The sequence below is a fragment of the Gossypium arboreum genome, chromosome 6, assembly GCF_025698485.1.
Source record: "Gossypium arboreum isolate Shixiya-1 chromosome 6, ASM2569848v2, whole genome shotgun sequence".
Classification (NCBI taxonomy): domain Eukaryota; kingdom Viridiplantae; phylum Streptophyta; class Magnoliopsida; order Malvales; family Malvaceae; genus Gossypium; species Gossypium arboreum.
In genome coordinates this window covers 42,941,031-42,953,172 of record NC_069075.1, presented here as the reverse complement: position 1 = coordinate 42,953,172, position 12,142 = coordinate 42,941,031, and the positions used below count along the sequence as shown (strand labels likewise).

The following is a 12,142-nucleotide window of genomic DNA, read 5'->3' as shown; positions in this document are numbered from 1 at the left end:
TAAAAACCCAAATATTGATACTTAGCTACCAAAATGTCTTTGAGAACATTTTATGTAGCTTTTAAATACTTTGGTATTGACTAAAGAACATTTGGAACATTATGAAACACATATAGAATATGTTTTTGAGTTTTTGCAAGTGCTGAAAATACATTTAAAATGTTTGATAAAATTTTCAACCATATTTTCATGACTTAGGAAATATATATAATTTATCTTAACAATTAATGTATTTTTTAAGAAACATAGCTCAAGAACTAGCTAATATGATTGAAAAGGAATAAATGGTTGAAATATTGAATCAAAAATCCATTCGATTGGATTTTTAATTTTTTATTTAACCTCATTTTGAAAATCTCAAAAACATTAACTAATGATAATTAAGAAATATTTATAAAAATAAAAATATAAAAAATATTAAGACATAAGAAATAAATATTAACAAAAATATTAATAATGAAAATAAACCAAAGTACAAGAAAGCCCAGAAGATTATATGAGAAATTGAAAACAGAACCGAATTTTTTGTTAAAAAATCCAAAATATTAAATAAAATTAAATTAAAAAAAACCCTCCTATTTTACATTCTTTTCGGTTTTGTTCCAAGTTTATAATTTTAAAAATTCTTACTTTTATTTCTCAGTATTAAGTTAGTTTTTTTATGGATTCGAATAAATAATATTTAATTCAGATATAATTATCAAACTGTATGTATCAATTGTTTAACATTATTTTACTTTTATAAATAAGATATTTAGATATCATCTTCACTTTTCAATTTTCTATAAATGCTTTTTTTTAACTATTTTTAAAAGAATATTAAACTTGGATATTTAGTGAATTCAGATATTTGGTGGGCAATGCTATCCAAATAGAATTCAAACTTGGATTGTAATAATAGATTTAATGCGAATAAAATATAAAATTATCTTGAGGTGGGGATTAAGATATTACTAAAATTGTACATATCCTCAACCCTAAAATTACTTTTAAGAAAAAAAATATATAAATGTTCACGAATCAGGAAATTCGTCATGTCTCATTAGCCTGCTCACTTATGTTGAGTTTAGGTTTTATTTCTTTTTTCTCTTTTTCAATTTCAAGTGAATCTGCTTGATTGATGGTTTATAATAAAAAGGTAAAAAATAGTTTTATATTAATATTTATATAATTTTAATTAAATATAAATAAAAATATTTTATTTTATATAGTAAAATTAATTATATGAGTGGTTGAATTAATTTTCCCTATTTTTATATTTAATAATTTATTTAATTAAAGAACTGGTGATTTAAAACCTTTAATCACAAATTCACAATCATAAAGCTCAAAATGTTCACTTTTTGTCTTTCTGTTTGTCACATAATAATTTTTAGTTAATTATCTTTTTCTAAGTTGAACTAGCAGGAATATCACCCTGAGAAAAAGAAAAAAATGTATTTTAAGTACTATTTGTAACAACAAAGAATTTAAGTAAAAACACATAGTTTAGCACCAATTTTTAAGTCAAGCATTTAATATCACAAAGATGAGAAAAAAAATGTATAATTACACAAATCTACGATGAAGCCGAAGGTGCAAAGAGGAAGAAAGTCTATGTCTTGGTAGCCCAACTCAACCACTAGTCCAACCCAAGAGTAAAGAAACCTCTTTAAAGGACCAGCCACAAAACTATTTACCAATCAAAAGCAGACGCCCAAAACGATCTGATCTACTCAATCTTTTCTCCAAGGATGGTGGAACAAGAAGAAAACCTTCATTACTGGGGCGACATCTCAGAGGAAGAGTATTACAGGCTGCAAGGAATCAAAGGGTCAAAATCGTTCTACACTTCACCAAGAGGCCTCTCTCTCTTCACAAGATCATGGCTTCCACTCTCTGGCCCTCCACGTGGCATCATCTTTGGGATCCATGGGTATGGCAATGATATAAGTTGGACTTTCCAGTCCACATCAATCTTTCTTGCTCAGAAAGGGTTTGCCTGCTTTGCCCTTGACATGGAAGGCCATGGGAGGTCTCAAGGCCTTAGAGGCTATGTCCCACATGTTGATTTGGTTGTCCAAGACTGTCTCTCCTTCTTCAATCTCATCAAGCAAGATCCTAACTTTGGTGCTTTACCTTGTTTCCTTTATGGAGAATCAATGGGTGGTGCCCTTTGTTTGTTGGTTCATTTTGCTGATCCAAATGGGTTCCAAGGAGCTGTTTTGGTGGCACCCATGTGCAAAATCTCAGACAAGGTTAGACCCAGATGGCCAATTCCTCAAGCCCTCACTTTTATCTCCAATTTCTTGCCCACTTTAGCCATTGTACCAACCGAAGATCTTCTGCACAAATCAATCAAAGTAGAAGAAAAGAAGATTGTTGGGAACAAGAACCCAGTCAGATACAGAGGGAAACCCAGATTGGGGACAGTTGTTGAACTCTTGAGAGTGACTCAGCTTTTGAGTGAAAAACTGCGTGATGTAAGTATCCCATTCCTAGTAGTCCATGGGAGTGCAGATGTTGTGACGGATCCGGAAGTGAGTCGGACTTTGTACAAGGAAGCATCCAGTCAAGACAAGACCTTGAAGATCTATGAAGGGATGTGGCATTCCTTGTTGTTTGGTGAACCTGATGAAAACATTGAGATTGTTCGTACTGATATATTGTCTTGGTTGAGTGATAGATGTAACACAAAGATCTAAACTGGTTTAATTTATGCTGTTTCATTGGAACAACATTATGTTAATGAGGATTTGTAATTCAATTTCAATAAACTTATATATTTGGACCTATGAATTGGGATGTGCTATCATCATATTCGGGTATTCTGAAAAAAGAAAGTAACAATTAGTACAGGTATAAAGCATAAGGTTCTAATTCGCAATAATCAAGGTTTGACGTTAATGAATGAATACACTGCAGGGCCATAAATAGTATGCTCAAAATGACCGATGATGCTACAAATTTCAGTTTCTGTATCTTAGAAAAGAATAAGAAAATTAAAAATAGGGGACCTATCATTTACATAACTAAAAGAATAGCCCAGTTCCAACCCTATACCATCTTTGGAAGAGCCCTATCCCTATATCCATATACAATGTCATAGGTGATGTGAGGTTTGAGAACTATCAATGACCAACAAAACAAATTTAACTTTCCTTTTGTGACTATGTGGTATGAGAATTCTCATACTATTAACAGCGTGTGTTCAAAAAGCCTTGCCCCTTGCCCCTTGCCCCTTGCCCCTTGCTCCTTGCTCCTTGCCCCTTGCTCCTTGCCCCTTGCCCCTTGCCTGTCATAGCATCTGCTAGGCAGGGAAGACGGGTTGTGAAATGGTGTTCTACAGGAAGAAGTGGGAGATCCGACTGTCCATCCCCAACATAATGCACAGGACCTTGGGATGCAAGTCTAAGCACCGCCAGTTTTGCTAATGCCAATTACTGATGTAGCTATAAAAGTGACACATCATGCCATGAACAAGTATTCCAAGTCTTCTACCGTGAGGCGAGTCTGACGCCCACCGGTTTCATCCTCCCCAAATGCTGATGCAACCATCTTCCTCTTCTTTTGCTGTCAATTACGAAAACAAAAAATAAGCAAACCCTTAATGAAAATAAAGTTCTTGGAGAAAGTAAACATGCAAGTTCTATTGATGCTGGGAAGCCATTTTAATACGGCCATTAAACAAGCACAAGTTAGTTTCAACATGAATATATTCCCAACAGCTATTGAGGTTTCCACTAGCTGTACTATATCCACGCCAGGGCTTTCAAGAGCAACCACTGCCCATATGACCGGACTTGTGATACACAAATTTAAAATAGTTTAATGCTCAGTTCTAAACTATATTTAATTACGATTATGCTAGATAGATAATGCGATAAGCATTCAGGCATTCAGGCAAGGCTTAGCCCACACGAAGCTCAAATTTTCTCTGTGGTGTATGGGCAGCTTTATCCATGTTTATAACACTGAAAGTTAACTTGTCAAGACAATTAACAGCATCAGATACATCAATGCTTTTCTATGCACCAAGCAACCATATCAGCATCAAATACACTCTTCAGCTTGACAAAGCTATGGAATTAAACACGAAGAGAAAAGCAGACCATTGTGCCTGCATGGGTGGGGAAAAGCTTACCTGAAGAGCCAAAATACGATCCTCAACTGTATCTTTCACAGTTAATCGTAAAACAGTTACAGGGCGAGTCTGCCCAATTCGATGTGCCCTATCAATTGCCTGGTCCTCAGTCGTAGGGTTCCACCAAAGATCAAGCAGAAGTACATGGCAAGCTGCAACCATGTTCAACCCAAGACTGGCAGCTTTTAAGGACATAATCATAACAGATACCTACAAACGAAAGGAATGAATTTCATGGTTAAGCAGATTTGCTGAACACCAGAATATCACACTCTCTATGATAGGGTACAAAATAATAGAGGTAAAAGAAGAATAGAAATCATTGAAACCTCTGGTAGGGTGTTGAAATCTTTAACTGCTTTATCTCTAGCAGCAACTGACAGAGTTCCATCAAGTCTTCTGTATTGGATGGAAGAACTTTTAAGACAGGCTTCAAATAAATCCAACATCCTTGTCCACTGGGAAAACACTATAGCTTTCTCCCCAGGTGCCTTACTGGAATCATTCGAAGTTGCACCCATAACCTGATCCTTTCCATCAGGAAGGCCATTTAGTGAATCCGGAGAATGGAGATCAGAGGAACCTTCTGGGCAGCCACTAGTCCTTAATCTATTATCTTGAGGTTTAGCTAGTGATTTAAGGACCTCAAGGGCAGCTTTAATTTTGGAAGAATCATTCAAACTATCCTCAGGACAAGGCCCAATTACCTCAACAACTTTTGAACCAGAACAATCAAGAGACTTATCCTGACCAGGCTGCTCAGAGAGAGAACTGCTTAACAAGGTATTCGAAAACACTGAAGACGCACTTAATTGACCTTTGCAATTTTTGGTGGGACACTGCTTGTCATCACCAGTAAGATGTTCAGAGATGCATTGGTTGCAGAAAACATGACCACAGATAGTGACAACAGCATCTTCTGGTGGATCCTACAAACCATAAGCATGGATGTCAGAACGGAAGATTAAAACTTAAAAAGTTGAAGAATAATTAAAAAATAAATAACTAAAAGGAGAAATTATGCCAAATAGATGATTCTGGTACTTAGCCATGAAAGGCAAAACAAGCCACCATAGAGCACAATATGATCCTTCAGCATACCCCAAGCTGAAGCATTTAAACATAAGCAAACAATTATTTCATCTAATCCTAATTGAATGAATCCTTATGTGATCACTCAAATCCTTTAAAGTGGATTTGTTCCTAATTGTTCCTAAAATCCTTATTTGTTCCTAGTTGAATGAAACATGCCTAGGCAATTATAAATAATCAAAATACTGTAAAAGAGCAGCAGTTATTAAAATAGATGAAAACGAACTAAAGGAACAAGCCGAAAGAACTACATACATTGCAGATGCCACAGAGTTCCAAAGATGATAAACAACTTAGAAGAAATGTTAGCTTCTCCTGAGGAAGCCTCTTTGCAGTCTCAATTGACAATTTCCATGAAGAGTTTGAATCAAAGCCTCTGACCAGAAGAGGATGATCACAGGCTTGGCGAAGCCGCAAAAGCATCAACAAGATATTCACATAGTTCTGTTTAACAGTCCCTGCAGCCGCATACTCCTGATAAAGATTTCAAAAATTAGCAAATAAAAACAGAATGTAATAGAAGCATAATAAAACCACATAAACAATTCATACCATTAGGTATATCCTGTAAAGCTACAAGAAATGTATACGATATACAGTGGATATCTAAATTTAGTTAGACTAAGAAAAACCGTACTTTAAACTGAGCACGTGAATCAGACTCCAGTCTGGAATAGAAGTCACGTTCCGCCTTTGTGAATTCCACCTTTCTCAGTTCTATCACTTTAGGTGGCAAGTTAATAATTGGTTCCCCATCAAGAAGTGTAGCTGCAAAAAGAACACAAAAAAATTAAAAAAAGTGGTTGCAATTAGTTGCATGCAAATAACAGTAGAATCACATTTTCACTGCACGACCAACTTAAACTAAAGAAACAGCTAGTACCTTTCGTGCGGCGTAACATTATTGTTTGCAAGATAGCTTGCAATTTTGGATAGCCTTTTGCTGGATTTTTAGCAATCGGGGTCTTTATGGAAAAACAGAATGATTTGTAAGCAGAATATGGGTCATATCTCAGAAATCTGAAGTAGCTATAAAGGTCGTCAATGGCATTTTGAATTGGAGTCCCAGACAAACACCATCTTCGTTTAGCACGAAGGCCCCAACAGGCCCTAGCAACTTGAGTTTTATGGTTTTTAATGCTTTGGGCCTCATCCAGAACAACTCTAAACCATCCAACTTTTGCAAGAGGTCGAGCAGCAGAATCAAGAAGCAAATCGTCAACCTCCTTGTGCTTCGCTCCTTTTTTATTAGAACTAGGCGGGTATTTCCTTTTCCTGCTTGGTGGAAAATCCAGAGAAGAAGCACGGTCACCTTCCAACTTCCCTTTCTCATCATCATCTCCTTGAACAGGAGGTTGTTTTGGGACCTCCATGCTAACAATTGAATATGTAGTAAGGACAACATCATACTTCACCAACTCTAAAGGATCCCTTGTCCTGTTGCTTCCATGGTACACTAGAAAGGAGAGATTAGCTTCTTTCGTCACCTTATTGTGTAACTCATCTGCCCATTGCCGCAATACACTTGTGGGACATACAATGAGTGTTCCAGCAGCTGGCCTTCCCTTTGCTTGCCCTGATGGAGAAGAGCTTTTCTTTGAAGCACCATTTGACATGACATGACTGTTATAAGAATCTTGCTTCATCTCTTCATCATCATCCAAATTTAGTGTTTCCATCTCAACCTTTCTCACATCTTGAGAGGATGCTTTAGAATATGAGGGCCTTTCATTAAGAATAAGTGCAATTGTTGACACAGTCTTTCCTAATCCCTGCAAGAAATAATATATATCAAAACATGATTCACTAGTTATCTAACAAGCGTATGACAGCCTCAAAAATGGAACTGACCTGATCATCTGCAAGAATTCCTCCCATACAGTGTAAGCCAGTTTTCTCCTTCTGGGTCATCCATGACAAAGCAATTCTCTGCCCAAGGATTAATTCAGAAAGAATTGTACTAGATTCATAACACTCATAAATGAACACACAATAGAAGCTTGGCATTCGCTATGCAAGCATACAAAAGTCAGAAAAGCAACATTTAAAGAACAATTTTTGAAACAGTAACACCATAGTTAATAAATAGCACAGTACCTTAAATTAAACTACAACAAAATAACAAAAGCTCTTTGTCTAAGATTTCTTCTTCGACAGCATCTGTGAATGGTAAGGAAATATCTAACACTAAAAGAAAATAAAAGAAAAGTCTCAAAAATTGACATTGTACCTCTTAGGAAAAGAGGTTAGAAAACAATCACCACATTAACTACCTTTTTTTAAGTCCACTTTTATCCAACTTGGTCCTGATAAGTATTTTTTAGCCATGCTCATTCTTTCCAGCAAACAAGTCATGCCCACTGTAGGCATTCAAATTCAAAAACCATATTTAAATGTCCTTTTAAAATGAAATCTTCAACTGGAGCCATTTTCACCTTATGCAAATACCAATTCCCAACTCTGAAGTTCAAAACTTCACAGAAGCTCAACATTCACAAAGTAAATAATAAAGAAAACATATGATGTGGAACAATTCAGACCTGATGGCGTAGAAGAGGTACTGCCAAAACACCATCCGGAGGACTAGCTTCAGATTTTGGCTGAGAAAGGCCCTGTGAGGCACCAATTTTATTAATCAGGTAAACATAAAGCCATAAACATTACATATAACATTGATTCTAATAAAAGCGGCCACAAATATAGATCAGAAACAATGCAACATCAATGCTTTACTCACACAGAAGCATTAAGTAGCCTAAACATCTATCCTGCAAACCATTTTCATCTGGAAATCTGGAAATCTGCACTGCAAAATCCAATTTTATGCAGAGATGAATTAACCCAAGAGTATTTTGAGATACTCTAAGCTAGTTTTGTTTGTCAAATTTTTTCATTACATATTATAACTGTTTACACGGCAGTACTTCATTCAAAAGCTCCTCAGGCCAAAGGCAAGTCCCTTTGAAATAATAGCAAGCAAAACAGTAGAGTGGCAGAACCCAAAAAGAGGAAAGTCTTAAGAATAGTCTCTTTAAAACAAATCCTTCTAAAGAAAATACTTCTCTCATGATCACACCCTCATTAAACAGGTTTGATAATGGAAAGAACCACAATCATCTTTTATCAAGCTTTCAGTTCACTCTCTTCCAAAGCATTATTTTTCCTTTAGGCCAAAACACCAGAAAGAAGATACCAAAGAGAACATTATGAAGTATTGGAAGTATTTATCAAATCATGGTTCCATCAAACTGACTGGCATATCATTAAGACCCTATTATATTTAGCCACTATATAACAGATAATAATTAACATTTTTGGCAGTCAGAGACAATAAGTTCGCATGTTTAGGAAGTAGAATTCTTTCGAAGAGACCAGTAAAACATTAGGGGCACTATTTCATTCAACCACTCCCTAAAAGATGACAATTTTTCTTCAGGTAAAAGATAACACATACCTAAATAAAGATATAACACAAAATAAGCCAAAGACAGTTTCTTCTTAGCCAGTTATGCAAAGTGCACTGTAATGGTCAAAATCCCCAGAAATTTAACCAAATTCTTTTGATTCACCAGTCCATAAAAGCAAGAAACAGTGCAATCTCAAACAAGTAGCACTAACCTGCAATGCAACCCGAAAAATTAACTGTTCATCATTTCCCTTGAGCCTGATACCTCCTATTCCTGGGTTATGAAGCTGAGTACTAGATGTAGTATTCGGCAAACTTGAAGTCTTCTTCACAAGCACCAGAGATTGGTTTGACCGGGCAGGTTGACTAATGTCTTCAAGAATGCATATATCAGGGTCATCATCAACATGGGATCTGCAATCTGATGAACTGCTATGAATAGATTCAGGACTGACTTTTGAAAGACCCATCCTTGAAGGAATGAACTTATTCTCTCTTTCATCCTGAAAACAACCTAACTGCATCTTGCTTGAAGTAATTGGGTATGCACCGGAAAAATAGTGCTCTGGGGAAGTTAAATTTAAATGTCTCTCACTGAAGAAAGATTGACTACTAACATTTAGATTAATGTCATGATTGTAATGATGAGCATCCTTGCCATTAACCACAAAATCCTGATTTAATATAGAAGGATAAATATCAGATGACTGCTTTGAGGCTTCGTCAAGAGATAATGACTCAGCAACCCTGTTAGTAGACTTTCTCCAGCTAGCTTCGTCTAAAGGTTCAGCAGAATGGGAGAAAATATTGCCAGATGTGATCAGTTTGTTATCTTCATTCTTTCCATAAACTGCTTGTTTGTTATTTGAAATGCAAGGTTGAGAATGAGTGAATGGCTGCAGCGAACCTTTGTCATCAAAGAGTCCATCATTGGCAGTGTATGAAAATTTTCCATAGGCTGGTAAAACATGTCCATTCCCTTCACCTTCAAAATGATGTTTCTTTACATCAGAGAAACCATTCATTGAGAGCTGTGACACGGACCTATTATCAATCTCACCCTGAGAATTGAATATTATCCTACTACTGGAGCATGCACTCTCAGTGGGAAATTCCACAACTTCACCCTCCTTACTTTCATCAAACATAAAATTTAGGGAACCAGGCGAGTGTTGCATTGAGGAATCAGCAAAATATGCATCATCTCCATTCATGTAACAACTTATAACTGAACAGGGATCATACTGATCAAATATTAAGTTTGTATTCTCATCAGCAGGGCTGTGCAAAGCATCTGAATATTCAGTAAACAAGAGTCAGCATTTCCACTAAAAAACTCGAGCACAGCAATAGGAAAAAATTTCAAAATGTACAACTAATGACAATGTTTAGATTGAAGTAGCAAGTGGGTAACATACTTTTGTAGCCGAACTCCTCTCTAGTATTCATGAACAATGAGATAGTTTTATCATCCACAAGATCAAATCTTAAATTATCTCCATGATCTAACACATGGTTGCCATCTATCTCAGAAAAACTAGATGCTGTACTACAGCTGGGAATCTCAACTCTCTCTCTGTAGGAGGTCCCTTGACAAATTGCAGACCACTCTTTAAAACTTGCAGAGGATGTTTGGACCGGTGAACAATCATGTGCAGAGAGTTCTAAATTCCCATGATAATAAAAGGAGCCACCAGTAGACCCTGCCCTAGCATCTGAATCATCGGAATTATTTCTTAAACAATCTGCAAAAGTAAACCCCGAGCAAGGCGATTCTTCAAACCCCAAGCAAGGAAATATCATCAAATTTTCATTATATATATAAAAAACAGAAACTTAGAAAAATGTTTGTGCAAAGAAATTTTACCACTTTGAAGCTGGATGGATTCAAGATCTGAGTCCCCTTGAGACATATTTCTAAGCGATGGTTCTTCTGGATTACTCTGCAATTTAACAAAAGAAAGAATAACCTATCTAGTAAAAGAATAGAAAACGAGATTGAACTTTTACCGAGAAACAAGGGCTAACAAAAAGCCATGAAATATCAGTTCCACAATCTATAACCTCGAGTTTAAGAGTGAAAGTACGCAAAGTCAATTACAATTTATGAGATGAATTTGGGTTCCAGATTCACAAATTAAGCAAGGAAGTACTTGAGTTAAATAAATTCCAAAATAATCATAGTAGAATGCAATAGTTCCAAATAAAGTAAGTTTAATTTCATTCAATCTCAAACAAGCTATGAACTATGTTCTCAAAAAATCAGCTAAAATAAGCAACCATTGACTCATTTCCTAGGCTTTCCAATGAAGAGTACGTGATCTATACAACAAATTCCCTTTCAAAATTTCACAATTAAGGAGTAGGATTCCACTAAAATCTTCACACTCCACACCCTAAAAGTGGCGCCAAATTAAACCGCAAAAGAAAGTAACTACCTGCGGAGGATCAGAGTTCTCCTCAAGAATACGATTGATGCTGTCGAGATCGATGCACATACCATCCCCAACGAAATCATCAAACTTATAATCAGCCGAGAGATCGCCACTTGACAAGATTCCGAAGCTATCATTGCGGTTATCTTCCCCCATCATCAACATCAAACAAGAAGAAAGAAACCGAGAACCCTTACTTGCTTTTAGAAACCCTAAAAAAAAAGCAGTTGTGAAACCCAGCCGATTTACCGGACATAAAGAAACAAAGTATTGGATCCAATCAACACGAATCGCATCACTTCAACGAAGAAATTAGAGAGAAGTTTCCTCGACAGTTGGCGTTGGCGGTCTTAAAATTAGATGCGACTTTTTGTAAAGAAAAAACAAATGTAAGAGAATCGTGAAAGAATGCGGTGGCTCCTTTTTGGGATTAAATAAGGATTGGTTATTGTAGAAAGACTTTTGCGCAGACGAATTTTAGAGTTTCCCATTTATATAAAAAAAATTTATATATTATCTTAAATAAATAAATTGTCTCAATTTCTTCGGTAGGACGGAGGACGGCGCGGAGAAGACAATAAGAGGGGTGTCAATCAAGGATCCGACGTCGTATTGGACTCTCTTTTTTACTTTTTTTTATTTAGGATGATTTTATAGCGAAGTTGCGGAAGTCGGTGGAAGAGACACGCGAGTAAAACGCGCATGATTTGATTTTTGGCGCGTGATTTGTACAAGGATGACTATGGATGCCCAAAAAAAAAAACACCGTGAATTAGCGATTAGATTTGATTTTGGTTAGAAGATAATTTATACTTATCTGATTACAAAGATAGATATAAATCGTCTCAACAAACCATTTCATTTGATTTTCTCAGTGTTACAATTTAGTTTTGATTAAAGCATTGTAAAAAGAGCTTATTTGATATAAAAAGAAGATAAAATTATTCCCAATTAAATTTACCTAGGAATAACCGGAGATTTCGTGGGTGGATGTCGGGGAATTTACGTCGCTTCGGATGTGCTCTTTCTCTTACTTTTCATCAATTTCAGATTTACATAACAACGGGATTGTCCTCTACGTGAAAA

General features: G+C 36.0%; 2 protein-coding genes across 3 annotated transcripts; one reads left to right on the top strand and one right to left on the bottom strand.

The window, feature by feature from the left end:
- Nucleotides 1–1,733: 1,733 nt before the first annotated feature.
- Nucleotides 1,734–2,778, top strand: LOC108466984 (caffeoylshikimate esterase). Its single transcript, XM_017767417.2, has one exon. It carries the CDS (start codon nucleotides 1,734–1,736, stop codon nucleotides 2,682–2,684), a length of 951 nt encoding a protein of 316 aa, XP_017622906.1. The 3' UTR covers nucleotides 2,685–2,778.
- Nucleotides 2,779–2,853: 75 nt separating this feature from the next.
- LOC108466983 (helicase-like transcription factor CHR28) lies at nucleotides 2,854–11,703 on the bottom strand. 2 transcript variants are annotated; one of them, XM_017767415.2, is made up of 12 exons: nucleotides 11,060–11,703; nucleotides 10,489–10,564; nucleotides 10,040–10,396; nucleotides 8,834–9,915; nucleotides 7,756–7,827; nucleotides 7,067–7,144; nucleotides 6,099–6,987; nucleotides 5,853–5,983; nucleotides 5,471–5,689; nucleotides 4,453–5,052; nucleotides 4,124–4,333; nucleotides 2,854–3,552 (listed from the first exon to the last, which is right to left on the bottom strand). In XM_017767415.2, the coding sequence occupies exons 1-12, from the start codon at nucleotides 11,219–11,221 to the stop codon at nucleotides 3,448–3,450; spliced, it is 3,981 nt and encodes a 1,326-aa protein (XP_017622904.1). In that variant the 5' UTR covers nucleotides 11,222–11,703; the 3' UTR covers nucleotides 2,854–3,447. The 2 variants fall into 2 exon arrangements, with proteins under 2 accessions (XP_017622904.1, XP_017622905.1); XM_017767416.2 differs by having other exon boundaries at nucleotides 10,040–10,366.
- Nucleotides 11,704–12,142: the final 439 nt, after the last annotated feature.

Coding starts and splice junctions, on each gene's coding strand:
- LOC108466984 (XM_017767417.2), top strand. CDS start 1,734: ATGGTGGAACAAGAAGAAAACCTTCATTACTGGGGCGACATCTCAGAG.
- LOC108466983 (XM_017767415.2), bottom strand. CDS start 11,221: ATGTTGATGATGGGGGAAGATAACCGCAATGATAGCTTCGGAATCTTG. Junction 5,053..5,470: donor AACTCTGTGGCATCTGCAAT/GTATGTAGTTCT, acceptor TATGGTTTGTAG/GATCCACCAGAAGATGCTGT. Junction 3,553..4,123: donor ATCGTATTTTGGCTCTTCAG/GTAAGCTTTTCC, acceptor CGTAATTGACAG/CAAAAGAAGAGGAAGATGGT.